This window comes from Periplaneta americana, chromosome 16, assembly GCF_040183065.1.
Source record: "Periplaneta americana isolate PAMFEO1 chromosome 16, P.americana_PAMFEO1_priV1, whole genome shotgun sequence".
Taxonomy (NCBI): Eukaryota; Metazoa; Arthropoda; class Insecta; order Blattodea; family Blattidae; genus Periplaneta; species Periplaneta americana.
The window spans coordinates 123270658-123287556 of NC_091132.1; the positions used below are offsets into that span (position 1 = coordinate 123270658).

At 34.6% G+C, this 16899-nt stretch overlaps 1 protein-coding gene across 1 annotated transcript in view; it reads right to left on the reverse strand.

Annotated features, from left to right (window-relative positions):
• LOC138691197 (putative aminopeptidase-2) overlaps nt 1-16899 on the reverse strand; it is a 155663-nt gene that overhangs the window by 73488 nt on the left and 65276 nt on the right. Inside the window, exons 10-13 of the mRNA XM_069812984.1 lie at nt 14815-15089; nt 9264-9463; nt 4581-4742; nt 4287-4387 (exon numbers count right to left, since the gene is read on the reverse strand). Coding sequence (XP_069669085.1) covers nt 4287-4387; nt 4581-4742; nt 9264-9463; nt 14815-15089 — 738 coding nt within the window. The remainder of the gene's footprint in view (nt 1-4286; nt 4388-4580; nt 4743-9263; nt 9464-14814; nt 15090-16899) is intronic.

Consider the following 16899-nt stretch of genomic DNA (forward strand, 5'->3'; position numbering starts at 1 on the left):
CCCTTGCACCAAAGAGCAAGCCAATTACTTCCCAGCGACAAACGGGTATGCGGTATTTCTCTTCCAGATAAGGAAAGCAGGGTTCATAATGTCTTTTCTTTTCCAGATCTACTTCTTGTGGTTGGAATTCGGCACCTTCACATCTTATAGTGAGATCGATTATGAAGCCAATCTTTTGATTGTTATCAATTGCTATGAAGTCGGCACGTTTGGTGGAGCCAGTGGATGAAATACAATGTACTTCTTCTTAAATGTCAAACTTTCCAGACTTCTTGAGACATTCAGCAATTCGGCTTCTAACCCATTGATGACGATTGTTCCGCGTCAGTTCCCCTTTTCTGCAGAAACCAAGAACTTGAGGAAGGGTTTCGTACTCGTTGCAATGGCGGCAACGAGATTCTTGGCTCCTACCAGGGACACTACGTATTGCGATGACATTGCAATTCATTTTTATAGCGTTAGTCCATTGAGAGGTGGAAAGGCCTTTCTTGGTTGACATCCAGGAATTTGATTTTGATCATTCTGAAAAATGCGAAACACCTTTACCACGGTGGTTAAGTTTTTTCCATTCTTCAAACTGTTGATTTCGTAGTTTCTTCCGTAGATTCCGCATATTAGGTTGTTCCTCAGAAGGGAAACCAAGGTGTTGTATACTAGCTCTTATTTCTTGTGCGAAATTTCTTGTAGTCGCAAGAAGAGGATCATCAATGGAATCTAACAGGTTGCATACTATTTAAATATTATAGTTTGATGCACTACAGAAGACTAGAAACATTCATAACTGCACTGTCTGATAGTCCCTTTACTACTGAACAAAATACAACATTGCGAAACATTTCGTGCGCGCATGCGCAATAATCAAACTTGTTTTGTTTGTTACTATACCATATTTTGAAACGGAGAGAGTATGTGTGTGTGTGTGTGTGTGCATGTATGAAATAAGGAAGGAAAATTTCGAGAAGAAAAGATTATTTAAGAAGCACGTGATCGCTTTGGGACTATAAGGAAGTATGTAGGGGAGAAGTGGGTACAGTAAGACAGGGAGAACAGTGAGACATTTTTTATTAGTTGGTAAATTTTGATGTTGAGATGTTGGTAACAGTGGAGTTGTATGTTGCATGAATAAAGTAACAGTATTTTCATACTCGATTTGATTCTAGTTATAAAGGTGAGTGATGAAAAAATAATTCGTAATTTTTCACTCTAGAAGTAAAATTTTGGCTTGTGTTTAATGAAGGTTATATTGGATATACAAATGAAATAGAAATATGAATGTTTGTTACTTAATACTATGGTATTTGAGATTATGCTTGGCAAAGTTTCGTCTTTTGTGTTTTAATTTTGAAGTGATGGCGTCATTTTTAAATTAACTATGAGTAAGGGGAACAGCGAGACATGCTATTGAAGGGTAAACTGAGACGACTCACTGTCCCCATGTACCAATGATTTGCAAAAGCAAACTGTAATTATATTACATTTACCAGTAACTAACATTAAAAATGAACATACTAGTAACCAATTTAGGAACTGTAGTTTAAAATAATGGATACATTACATTTTAATGGTTTCATAAATAAAATATTATTCACAATATTTAAGAACATGTTAAAAAATAATGAATTACATTATTAAATTCTTATAATTATAAGCTTCGTTATCACCAAAAATTCATTTCATTTTTTCGCAAAATTTGAAATGTCATGGAAAATTCACTTTTCAAAATGTTCCAGATGTTTCAATGGTTTCGAAGTCAGACATCAAAATGATTCTAAATAAGCCTACAGAACATTTCAAGATAAGAGACAGCAAGTTTTTGTTTTCTTTTGAAATAAATGTAAATCATTTCAATGTCAGTTAATAGAAACTGTGGTGTCTCACTGTACCTCCTGAATGGGAACAGTGAGGCATTTGCATTTTTTTTGACAAACACGAACATTTTTGTTTATGTATTATTATACTCCATGTTTTAATGTTTATTTCTATTGCACTTGATTTTAAAAATACTTGAATTATCACTTGCATACATATGTCTTAATATTTTTTTGTCTCACTATACCCACTACTCCCCTACTATATGAGCTCCGAGTCTGATGGTCACTTGTTTTATTCCGATTTTTACCGTTTCTTTGAAGGGAATTAGAATCTTTTGAAGAGGAGAAGCATACATATAGCGTACATACATGTACAAGTATATTGAAATATAAGTTTTTAGTAAAATCCACATAAAAGAAGGAATATAACCTATACAGTATATATGTATGTATTAGGAAATCTGATTTAATACTGTGATTTGGTATTAAAACAATCCTTACACTATAACGAATTTGATTTAGTGTCCATATTTATGGCTTTCTGGAGAAAAATAAATTTTACATCCATGATTATCAAAACACAGATTCACAAACCTAGAAAAAACAATTTTTTTAAGAGTAGGAAATGGGAAATAGTAATATGCGTTAAAAGAGCGGTATTTTGAAGTTTTCATGTTCGAGGAAAAGTTTGAAAAAGCGAAACGTAGTTGAGCTTTTTTAATTTCCGAGAATTGAAAGAAAACATACCGCTCGTGTATCGTACATTATTTTGTGCGAAGATCGTTTATTGCATACCTGAAAGAGGAATTTCTAATTAGTTGCAATGAAATCTCCATCTTGGTTTCTGTTCAATGACGGAAAATTTGTAAAACAAAAATATCTGTCTTCAACATTGTTGCTTTAAAATGTTTTCTGTGTTTACTTTACTCTAGCAGGCCGTGATATACGTCTGTCTTTCCCCCCCCCCCCCAGTCTATAAATGCGAACATAAAACAAACGGTAAGGTTATGTAATGATTTATTTTTAATTTTAATATTTTAACAATATTATTTATAAAACATATTGCAGTAATATCATCGGCATATGGAATCTTGTTGATTTTTTTCACGGCTTCCTTAATGTTACTTGCATCACGAATCCAGCAACTTTAGTAGAGTTGTAGAGTTTACTTAATTTTTGCAAATATTTAAAAACAATAATTAACAGTGCAATTTAGATGAAATTACAGTGGTAAGTTTCCAATTTATAATTATTACTATATTGAACTTCTCTAAAAATAATATGTTAAAAGCCTAAAGCAGTAAAATCAATATGTCACTTAAGTGGTAAGAAGAGGGAAATTGTTATGTGTGTTAGGTTGGGAATACTGAATGTGGAATTTTAGACTTTCCGCGGATTGGTTTTGTGAGGAAACCAAGCAAATACGCACGATCTCGCACAAAATATTATTTTTTTTGAAGTTCCTTTCTATAATAGACACTGTTAAATTCAGTTGTTCATTGCAATAGTGTTTAATTGGATGGCCTTTTCGTCCACAAACTTATCATGTAAAATAATGAGTTGGAAAACCATTACAATAGTATTTATTAAATGTGGATTATAGTAACATTTTCGACCAGACATTGATCATCGTCAGGTCAATATTAGGTCATAAATAGAGTTATACAATGTTATAATAAGACCTTGTGTTAAAGTTAAAGGTCAAAAGTAATGGCTGCTAAAATGTATTAACATTGAGATAAAAATAACAGGTAACTAAAATATCAACTTGTGATATAGGTTAATTCTGCAATGCTTAGGAAAAGTGGCATAAGTCCGTTTTCACAATCATTTTTATTAATTTTTTGACAACTTAAGGATCATCTGCTCACTTGGGAAAAGAGATATAAGTATTTTTCCCATTAGGCCTACAATAATTCATACAGAAGAAAATCAAATCGACATAAACCAGTGTGAAGACAGTTTTTTGCCTTCTCCTGTAAAATTAACATTTTTGTCTTATGACACTTTTCCCGAGCATTACAGAATTGAACATAAGGTTTGTAATATGGTATTGTTAGGTTGCAGTTAGAAGTAGGCCTATTGTTTTCGATTGTGCACTGCCAGCTCCGAAGATTGTAGTAAATAGGCATCTGAAATAATGACAAAAGAATAAGAAGATTTGAGAATTTTGAAATTTAATGTATATGTTATGCATGAGATATTCCAATTTACCTACTATCGCCGAGAAGTGTTGTTGATCGTAGTGTAGCTACAGTTATCCATTGCTTCGTAAATTTCGAAGACTGTGTTTTTTTTAACTAATCAGAGTTTGGCTGAAATTATGATTCTGTGTTAATAATAATAATAATAATAATAATAATAATAATAATAATAATAATAATAATAATAATAATAATAATAGTAATAATAATGATATAATAATAATAGTAATAATAATAATAATAATAATAATAATAGTAATAATATTCTTACTAGTGGTGACATCGCTGGATTTCAATGAATTTGGAATTACAAGATTTTCTTCCACATCTTCCTCGGGGACTTCATTTCTTGGAAACGGCATCGAAAAATAGCTACAAAAGAAATGCATAAGTATTATAATTATTCTTATATGAGCAACTGAAATTCGTATAACTACAATGAACACTCAGAACTCTCTTAATTATTTTTTAATTATGAATTAAATGAAATGTGTAATGACAACATAACGCATTTGAAATGATTTCTTTTAGTTTTCTAAGTGATTTCAGTGGATAATCCATTTACCTTTTAAGGATATCTTCATCTTTTTCACATTCTGATGTCCAAACCTTTTGTTGTATGTCAATGGATTTGTTTATCATGTTTTGGAGCCACATCATCTCCCATAAGTCTTTGTTTATTCTGACTGTTTTACAATACAGCTCATCAGTGTTGTCTGGTATCATCCTATAATGCAAAGTTTTCTTTTTTTGTGTGCAGTCATACACAATTTGTGCAGTAATAAACCAATATGTGCAGTAATGAAACAAATTTTGTACAGTAATAAAAGTTAAAAGATAACAACAGATACCAAGTGAAAGCAATAGTCTTGTATTCATGGAAACTTGTGTTGTATAAGTTACACACAGTTACAATAAACAGAAAAGTGCAAGTAATGTAAAAAATTGTAGCATAATTATGCAAAATTGGTGTAATAAATTAACTCGTAATAGCCAACAGTATCTTAGAATATTGGTGCCGAGTTGTGCAGTGCTTTAAAAATCTCTGCTATAGCTAAAATGCGAAAGAAATTAATTATACCTATAACTTTCAAATGCTGAACCCTTATAGAAATTATAGAATTAAATAACAACTTAAATATTTACATATTTCTTTCATAACCACTATAAAGAAAATGAATAAATACGAACATAGTTGAACATACAATGTGAAAATAATTAATAAAAATATATTAGCATTAACAATTTAAAGAATTTATCGGACAAGGAAAGAGGTCTAGGAACACCTATGGAAAGTTTGATAGAAAACATTACGGAATATGTATGATAAGACTTTCTTGTGTTAAATTCTAACGTACCTTGTTTACATGTTTCGACCTATTTATGGTTCATCCTCAGAACTGGTCGTTGTTGGTCTTAATGCCAACAAGAGGCGCCAAGACCAACAACGACCAGTTCTGAGGATGAACCATAAATAGGTCAAAACATGTAAACAAGGTACGTTAGAATTTAACACAAGAAAGTCTTATCATACATATTCCGAAGTGATACAGTGTTAAAAGTTGTGTAATCAAGATGTATAGAAAACATTGACTGATGATCTAGTTTTCTTTTCAAGAATGACGGGCATTTACATTTAATTACTCGTACATCTTTCATATTATATCAATAAACAACTACCGGATGAGACGAGCTATTGAGATGCAAAATAAAATACAACACAGATAAATTCTTTCCTGACTGACTGAGTAAATGATTATGATAATATTGGAGATGTTGAAGCTAAAGATGGCGACAATTATGAAAATGGTTATATATTAATGAAACAGTGTTTGGAAATGTTTACTTAAATCTTAATTGTAAATATTTAGCTGATAAGTAGATGATTCAGCAACACCTAAAGCACGTATGTTCATTTCGCTCATAGCATTCTCTGTGTTTACGGAACGAGAGCTAGAATTGGAGCCTACATGTGTCTCGGATACTGTGACGTTTTAGGTTCAAAAATCCAATAGAAATCCACAGTGCTTTGACTAGCGTTTGTGGTGAGCTTATAGTGGACCGTAGTACAGATTCTTGTTGGGCTACTCGTTTTCGTGATTGTCGTGTCAGCATAGACGATAATGCAAGTTCAGGAAGGCTGAAAACATCAATAGATGAACAAAGTGTGAAACTTGTAGCAGATGCTCTTGAACAGACGTCTCCAAAAGCGTACTCGCGAGTAAGCCCCTGAACTGAACCGAACTCAGTATGTAGTGAGCCCGCTCCGCCTCACCCATCCCCACCTGTACTGTACTCAATGTTTATGCACAAACGAAGAGCAGTGGTGGACTGCCATTAACATTGTGTTGGTCGGAGTGTTCGACCGTTTCACAATGTCTTCTAATCATGACCGTAGTACATTCATGGATGAAAGGGAAGAGAAATAGAGAAATATATATATATATATATATATATATATATAATATTGTTAGTGGGGAGAATATGAAATGTTTAATTTGTTCGAAAATTCTTAAGGGCGTGTTAAAATTGAACATGCGACGACACTACTCGACTCTTCACAAAGAATATCATACACTAAAATAACAGGTATGCTGGACTGTAAAAATAATTTATTTTGGGACGTCTGTATAACTGTTGGTTATACATAATAATCAGTATATTACAATACGTTTAGACTCAGTTTCGCATGATATACTTATAGTTTCTCGTTTTATTTTAGGTAAAATACAAATATTTTGATAAATTTGAAACAAGAAAATACAAACACAAATCACATACGTATCCTCAGTCTTAAACAAAAACTTCTTGCTAGCTATGTTCTAACTTGGAATATTGAAAAATCAATGAAGCCCTTTACAGAATGAGCATTTGTAAAATCGTGCATACAGGACGTTACTAAAATACTGTGTCCAGAACAAAGTCACAAGTTTAAGAAAATTAAATTGTCTCCAAACACAGTTCAGAGAAGGATTTGCAATATTGCAAATGTAATTGAATCTGAAGTCGAAACAACAATTAACCAGTTTGTAGCTTACTCACTTGCATTGGACCAAAGCACATATAGAAATGACAAAGCTCACCTAGCCAATTTCATCCGAGGAATTAATGAACATTTTACTTTGTCTGAATATCTTCTAGATGTAATTACTCTGGAGGAAAATACAACTGGAGAAGATGCTTTCAGGTACTGAAAGACACCATAGAACAGAAAGGTTGAATTTTCAATGGCTTGTGTCAATAGCAACAGGTGGGCTCTAGCCATGACTGGTAAACGGACATGATTGGTGGGCAGGCTAAACAAATGGTTGAATGATAAGGGAGTGCTGTAAATGTAACATATTTGCATTGTTTAATTCACCAGGAAGCACTGTGGAGTAAAGTTGTAAATATGAAATAGATAATGAATGTCGTCGTACGATCGGTCAACACAATGGTTCCTTCCTAAAATATCGCAAATTTCGTAAGCTGTCAGAGCAATTAGGCCTAAGAGAGGAATATGAAGATTAGGTAATTCTTTTTATGCATATGCTTTATTGTATATACTGGGTGTTCATTTCAAAGTGTGTCATGACGTCACTGTTGTTGGGTCACCGATTTGAAGCGAGTTTCAGCTTATATGTTAGAGAAGTTGCCTATTATTTAAGGCGTTCTTCAATCTGAACTTGAGAACATGTACGGTATAACTTGAAAGTCGTAGCAACAGATGGCGGTCTGTACGATCTGTGTGCTACCATAACCTCTTTCGAACTGTGTTTTGCGCCGGCAAGTCGTACGCAGGGTATTTGTTATCATCGGTTGCGTACGGTAACATTCCACAACACAAATCAAATGCTCCGTGTCCATATTGATCGTCGAAGTTAATGTCAACAAATACGTAAGTAATCGTCTTAACCCTCTCCCCATATCCCGACAGTACGTATTTCCAAACAGTTCACATTCCTGCCACTACCGGCGTTACCGTACGTATCGGTACTTACTCTTCAGAATGAACGCCGTACTTGCTAGGCAACTTCTCTACCTCATAGATTATACACCTCTGCGGAAGTGTAGGAAGATTGCATTCTCTAGGCTCATCGGCTAGCCTAATGACGGCATACAGCGAGCCATGACACACTTTGAACTGAACACCCAGTATTGTTTCAGTATATCTACATTGTTCATTGCAATTAATGTTTCCCTTTAATTTACAAGGGAAGAGCATTCAGCAGCTGGAAGATGAACTGTTTGTTACTGATTTAACATTTCTTGTTGGTGTTTCGGAAAATTTCAACAATTTGAATTGTCATCTGCAAGGACACAATCAGAATGTAATCGACATGTACAATCATGTTACATACATGGTTTGTGGCAATGCTAGATGTTTGGAAAGTGCAGCTTATGCGAAATGAATTATTCTATTTTCCATGCTTGCATTCGCTCACGAATATTTCCCAATCAAAAGTATAAGCTTCATAATATGTCAAAATAATATACAAACATAAGATATTTCTTATCCTTTTGATGTTATTATTTGTAAACATAAGCAGCTCGTTGCCGCAATCCCCCACTGATCGCTCCCATCTGTTGAGGTACGAGTCTCTCCCCCTCCTCTAGCCTTACTGCACACTGTGTTCGGCGGGCAGCATCGAGAGCACGAATGACTATTCGCTTTTTGGAGACCTCTGCTCTTGAAGAAGATCGTCGATCGACGTGTGAGGCACGTCAGAAACCACGGCAATTTCACCAACATTTGTATTCCGTATTTTGACAAAAACGATTATTTTGAAGAATAGAAACATTTCTGTCCTATGGGTCGCTCACTGCTTGATTGCAGAAACGTCTGAATATTGCAAACTTACTGAATAAATAATATTCGACGTTGAATGTGTGGGAGAACAGTAATGCCTATGCAGTTACTACGACGTAGGTGCCATCTACTGGAACTCTGGAATTAAAGGTTTAGAGAAAAAGTTGTACAGAACGTTTTAGTCTTAGTTTCACCTCTACAATACACACAAAGTATTTACACGTAATAATGAATCACTCTGTATAGGCTAGTATCGTTTGAGTCTAATAATTTGCACACGTCTGTAAAAAAAAGTCTTGGATTATGCATATGTATGCATAAAGAATCAAAGTTCATGCAACCACACGAGCCTTTTATTTAGGGAATATCGCAGTCATGAAAAATTATTTCAAATTAAGGTGGCCATATTACTTTACATAGAGTCCTGTGTCGACGGCGTGAGTAAGTTTTTTAGCTTACCGGTGTGTTATGTTGTTTTTAATCTCATAATTCCAGTCATAAATGAGATCTTTAGCTTTCAAAGCGCAGAGGGAACTATTGGTGGCGCATTCCCAGTACGTAAGAGCAGGCTGCGTGACAGTTGAGAAGTTATTCCAGATTATGTTTAATCTAAACCCTGCTGAATTATACAGCACAGATAGCATTCGAATAAGGCATTTCTGCAACAGAAGAAAATGTAAAAATCACTACGGAGATAAATTATATGTTAGAATTATTTTTTATAGGGGAACATGGGGCATGACGGGGTAGTTAATGTTTGAATGCTTTTATTTGGTATAAAATAATGTAAATGTGTAGCTTTTATGACATACTGTATATGCTTTTATTACACTGTAAACAAGTAAAAAAATATGCACTTCGAGTGAAATCCGGTCATTATAACCTTAAAATAAATTAGTTTTTCGAAATGTGTGTTTTGCCCCGTTCTGCCCCACGTATGGGGCAAAATGGGGTATCTATTTTTTGTAATAATTAAGTGGCAGAAGTGACAAAAGTTATATACTGAAAGTGTGAATACTACAACATTTTACAAGTTTACTTGAGGAAAAGTCATTCACAAAATACGCAAATGTGAGTGGCATCCTCGTCTTCACTATCTATTCCTGCGCAACAATTGTGAGCCCATTTGAGACATGATACGCATCTAATCCAACCTTCTTCTGACAAACAACAGAACGAACAACCCATTACAGGAGATGAAATTTAATTAAATATGACGTGGGGCAGGACGGGGTACTGCCCTGTTATGCCCCACCCCGTTTTGCCCCATAGTCACAATTTCTAAGTTATGAGGTATTGGCAGGAAAAATAACGCACGAAATTTAAGAAAGTTTCGGAATTAAAAGCCAGGTAAGCACTCTATAATATGACATTAAAATAGATTATCTAAATAAATCTCATTTCTACTTATTTGTGACAAGAGAACACTTTAAATTTGCAAATTAATGATAGAATATGATGCATCAACCGAATAACATACAACAGATGCAAGGAATGGCAGTAAGTGTTATGTGATGATATATTTACATGAGTTGACGAAGTTCTAAAAAAATTCGGTAGATTTGCACTACTTGTTGGGAAGATAGAGGCTATACCCCGTCCTGCCCCATATTCCCCTATATTAACTCACCATCTTAAAGAAAGATATATCTAGAAGCAACTAGAATGGTGGAAGAGGCCAAAAGAGACCTATACCTAGCACTAAAACCGAGGAAAGCCGAGAACAATGGGAAAATATACATAACAACATGGGAGAAACACTTAAGCAGCATACTAAAAATAAATAAAACCAGCGCAAGTTATGAACCGATGAGGGAAGCTCCCCAGCCAAACATCAACCTCTTCACGAAGAAAGAAGTACAAGAAGCAATTATAGCACTGAAAAACAGAAAGGCGCCAGGGCCCGACGGAGTCTGTAATATGGTAGTCTTATACGGATTTGATGGTTGGGAAGGAATGAGTAATGTGGCGGATAACGGAACCGGATTGGCCGGGCAGCAATATCGGTACAACTCTTTGCATCACCTGTGCAGATAAAAGCTTACTTCGGTTCAAGAGCTCAGGTGTGGTTCATATTTTTCCTGACAAACATATATATATATATATATATATATATATATATATATATATATATATATATATATATATATATACACAGAGTGTTAAAAAAAAGTATCCAATATTTTAGGAGGTGCTGATATGTATCAAAACAAGAAAATAATGTCTAATGAACATGGGCCCTACAACACATACTTTCTGAGATCTGAACACTTGCTCATAGGAGGTGCTAAATATGACATGGCAATAGATTCCTCTGTCCTTCGGCGTAAGGAATCACGCACTCTTTGAAATTGATCTGATTCCTTCATGTGTCCCCATAACCAAAAGTCTACGAGATTTAGGTTTGGGGAACGAGCAGGCCAAGGTGTGGGTCTTCCCCAACAATCCAGCAGTCCTGGAATGTCAGCGTCAGATGTTCACGCACATTGCGGAGAAAATGTGCTGGTGTGCCATTATGCATGAACCACATCTTCAGTCTCTGCTGACATGGCACATTCTCCAGCAAGGCAAGCAATACGTTAATAAGAAAGTCCTGAAAGTCTCTGTGGTAGCACCTATGACCCTATTAATCTATCGCCAAGAACGTCTGCCCATACGTTGATTGAGAATTGGTGCTGATGCCTTATTTCTTCAACTGCATGGGGATTTTCATCAGCCCACACATGCTGATTACAAAAATTCACATCACCATCTCTACTGAATCTCGCTCATATCCGCAACCAGGCTGTTGTTTTCAGTATTCCTTATTACGTATTATTTTTCCATACCAGGGGTGTCAACTACGGTATGATTATCTAATAGTCTGCTGTATTATAGGGCAGAGAAATGCATTGCCATGAATGGACGTCACATTGAGCACCTCTTATGAACAGGTTTTCAGATCTCAGAAAGTATGTTTTGTAGAACCCATGTTTATTAGACATTTTCTTTTTTTCATGCATGCTATCACCTCCTAAATTATTGGATACTTTTTAACACCCTATGTATTTAACGCATAAGCTACAAGTGAACCAAGAAACGAGTACACCTCGTTACCGTTCCATAAAAGCAACACATACTGACCTCATAATTTTCTAGGACGGCCTATACTCCGTCTTACGTTCATATAATTATAAATATTACCTTCCGTAGTAAGCATTCTTTCAGTACGTCTTTGCAGTAACATTTTGCCATTTATTTTTTAAGTTTTTTGGCTATTTATTTTCCCCTTACGAGTAATTGTTTTTCAAGTGGGCAATTACTACCCCAAACTCGGAGCAATATCGTTTATTATTTCGATTTGTATTTTCTTACGGCATAAAAGACTTATTACAAATCCATTTTGGGTTTTTGCTCCCCGGAGCAAGGAAAATCTGGAACTTGCATGAGTAGATCTTATAGTTCCTATAATAGGATTGCGCCCGAAGAGATTCCCTAACCGCTAGCCATAAAATTTCAAAATGAACGGTAAATTAAAGGAAAGAATCACGGAATAATGTTAAGACGACGTAATAAAAATAAAAATATGGAAATATCTGCAAATTAAATTTGAAAAATTTTAAAGAAATATCTATTACTTACACATAATTAATTCCGGACATCTAAATCAGTTTTTATAACGAATTTGGTGTAATCTGTAAAAGTGAAATACCATACAAAGGAATAGGAGAGTTGGAGGCAGGTTGGCTACAGAGACACGTTGGCACACCAGTTTTATTTCGGTAGTTAAGCGACGGATTGCAGCATCACGCAGACAATATGATCCCTGCTTTATAAAGCACGCTCCACGGAAGCGTCAGACCTTTGTGGCAAGCGGTAGAAGAAGGAAGCCATAAAGTTGTTTTTGCAGTAAGATAAGTAAATTTTCACTATCTCGTGATTATTGTTTTACAGAGTACATTTGCAATATTAGTTGAACTTTAAATACATCTTTGGAAAGTATATTTAAGTGGTTCTGTTTCATGTTAATTTCATTTCGATCATTCATTATTCTAATTAGCAATTTTTATCCAAATTAAATAACTATACCAGAGGCAAATTGGCACAGTTGTGAGGGGGCAGATTGACTCGGTGTGTAATCTACCCCGCTGTTTTACTTTAAATGACTACATAAATCATGCAATGCATAATTTACTTGCAGTGAATGCGAAAATGAGGACTTATAAAAAAAACTGACAGAACAGGTCCTTCTCCTGATATGATGCTACTAGCTATCAGGGCTGTAAAGTTAGAAAACAGAAGTGTGGCCAAGGATTTTAATATCTAATTCCGGATTCTCACTTGATATTATATTAGAGCTACAGATGAGGACATAAGGTAAAATTGTCTACTGCGATACTTACTGACTCTGCAGTTAAGAAAGCATTAGAAGAGAGAAAATCGAAGAAGAATAATGAATTTGTTTAACGAAAATACAAGAGGAGACTGCAGTAGTGAGAAAAAAAATCTTAAGACCGGACGAAAGACAAAGAATAATTCAAGAAGGGAAAGTAACGAAGAAGACGGAGAGACATATTGCCTGTATTGTCTTAAATCTTATTCAGAATGTGCACCAGATTAAGAGTGGATATAGAGCCTGGAGTGTAAATTATGACACATAAAACTTTTTCAGATGCAAAAAGAAAGTTTGTTTGGATAAACTCCTTCTTATATATTTTAATAAGACAATGTGATATATAGTAATTTGCAAGTTGAAAATTAATTTTTCTACCTTGTTTTTCTAGGATTCAGTTCTTCTTTTATCTGAGTGTTTAACTCAATGGTTATATATTTATGTGTTCATCATATATTGATTTTTATTAGGTTATTTTACGACACTTTATCAACATCTTAGGTTATTTAACCTGTCATCATATTGAATCACTTGCCTGTGTAAAGAAATAAATTCTAAATTCAAGAAAATCCAATCATATATGCAGTTTGCAGTTAACATGTAGCCAATGTACCCCATGCCATGTGTCAACCTGCCTCCAGGGTGGGGTAAGTTGACTCAATCTGCGTGTCTCGAAATAATACAAAAATTCGAATTTAAATCGTGGTGAAATCTAAATTCAAATATCTCACCATATAGCCAAAGAACCATGTAGAACGACCATCTTTGAGGATTTCATAAAATGCTATACAAATTACACAAAAAAAATTAAACGTAAAATTTGAGCCAACCTGCCCCCTTCTACCCTGTTAATTAATAGTACATTATGCAACGAGCCTATAAAGATAGTAATTAAGACGCGAGGATGTTTATGAAACGAGCGCAAGCGAGTTTCATAATTTTCATACGAGCGTCTTAATTACCATTATAGGCAAGTTTCATACGACTTTTTATGCTCGACCATATTTCTAACTTGAAATTATTTATAAGTATTCATGCTATTCTTATGTGACTGGGGAGCGAACTGACCTTGTGCAATCTCGTAAATTGTGAGATGTGCGCAGACGCGAAGGTATTGATTTTTTTCCGGGCAACAAATGTCGGCGACCTTGATATAACCTAGAGAGTAAGATAAACGTTAAACTTGATATAACCTTGAAATTGAATTCGACGTTGAAAAACGAGATGGCAAATTGAATTTATTTGAATATTATTTACAATTAACGCTAATTATTATAGTAACAGAACATAACCTTCTGCGACAATATTGGATTTCCAGCCTGCGTGACGTTTTGCTAGTTCTCTTTCGATTGCATATCCGAGAATAATCGAAAACCTGAACTTTAATGAATAGGTGTACTTTAATGGCATGCATTAAAGGACTGCTACCAGGTGTATAATTATTACATTTCGGCATGGTCGAGTATAAAAGAATTATAGATGGAGGTATTAGTTGGAGGGATCATCATGACAATGGTATCGATGACAATGACAACGATGAGGATAATAAGGTGCAAACCATAGATTTATGAAGTAATTTTATAAATTAGTTTCAATCATTATCATAATTTAAAAGTATAAATAGGAGTTACCACTTACGTTCAAACATTCACGTTCTCTTTTGTTATGTGTTACGTCTATAAGCTCCTGTACACCACGGAAGTACACATACCATGGAAGAGGTTGCTTCTCATTAGCAAGGTAGAAACCAAGCCTTACTGGAAAAGTTAAATTCAGCAAGTTTCTAGAAGCCAGATTAAAAGCATCGTTCAACAGCTTGGTCCGGTCGTTAATATGAATGACTGTGTGATTTTCTATAAGCTGTTTCTTGATGAGAGACCACGTTAGTGCATCATAGTTAACACGGTAGAATCCTGCAACACAAATGTGGATACAAATAGCCAGTGTTATCAAGTTCCTCTTTTTAATGATTTCCTCATAATCATATAACAGAAGAAGATATGGGATGATAGATGACATTAAGTGTGCCGTGTATGCCGGCTCAGTCAGCGAGATCGGCTTACATCCATAAACGCAACCATTTTCAGGTGTATGTATATTTACGGACATTTCCTTTCATAACCGTTACGTCACAGCAGCACGGGTACATAGGTAACAGAGGTCTGCATCGGTCATGTTCGCTCGAGCGCCAAGTAGTTCATAGCATAATCCGATAGCGCACATGCATGATGGCTAAAATTGTCGCGAGCGATAAATCCTCGAACGGTAAAAGCCGAGTGTTAAACATTCATTCTTGTTACAGTAATGAACTGTGTAGTAACATCATAGATGTTTATCATTTCAAAACTTTGCAGTGTTTAACTAACCTCTCCATAGTACAAGTACGAAACTTGCTTTAAAATGTAATATAAATGTTGTAGGTAAATGTTTTTTTTCCCCCACACAGGAGTGATTTCGTTTTTGCCATATCTGATAGATGTTATTGGATGTAAATGTACAATAATTATTATAAACGGAGAACACAATCACGATAATACAAGAAATGTATCAAGTTTTCTATAATAATAATAATAATAATAATAATAATAATCATAATAATAATAATAATAATAAACTCTAATAATTAGTGTATCAATCTTTGGGTCTGTAACAGTTGTGCGGCATGATTATTCGTTTTATTATATTTTCTGTGACGTTATCTCTGTACTAATATTGTTATTAATCTACTGCTTTATCAATAATATTTAGTAAAACGTTTCTACATTGTCGCAGTATATAGGCGGAACACTATGTATGGACCTATCATATTATATATGTGGTAAATCAAATATTGAATAATTATTAATTAGGAATAATAACTGTATATCGAAGTTTTTCATACTATTTTATTTATAACTTCATGTTACTGTTTTGGTACGTTCCATTAGACGTTTATCATAAACGCAGAAAATAAAGCCTTATTTTTTACCGTGTGAGCAAAACATATGTGTATCTTATCTATAGCCTTCCATACAAGATAAGACATGTCGGTGAGATGACCGTGTGCTTCTATTTATTACGAGCGTATCACGACCTATCTTATCTCGCTCGAGCGTGCGACATTCGACCGAGTTCAAGCGAGCGATTTTACTCCAATTCAGCACTCTGATAGGTAAGGCCGGGAACACACTTGAAGAGTTTTCGCTAGCAAGAATTGTGTTGCGAGAAAAAGGCGAAGAGCCTTCCTCCACACACTTGGCGAGTTCTCGTTATCACAGATCACACCTCGCAATGATCATCTATGCACTGCCTTCATGCAGAAAGCATTTTCTGATTATAGTAATGATTCGTTGGGGGAAATATTATAGGTTATGTATTTACGTATATTGTCATACTTAAATATATAGCCTGTAAGTATATTGCCGTATTTTACAAATTATGTATGTATGCTATGTTGAATCTGAGTATTCAGATGATGAGAAAATGGAGTTACATGAACATAATTTGTTAATGAAAAGAAAAAGTAGGCCTAAATTAAAGCCAGAAATATCTGAAAATCACATTGTATCTTACGAAAATAAGAGCGAGTTTTGGACACTGGTTTCGATTTGAATGATGATACGTTTAGGCATTATTTCAGGTTGAATGGACCTCAGTTTTTTGCCATTCATGATATGATAGGGGATTCTTTGCTATGTTCTGATTAAAATTATGTAAACTGTTCAGCTATATAGATACATTATT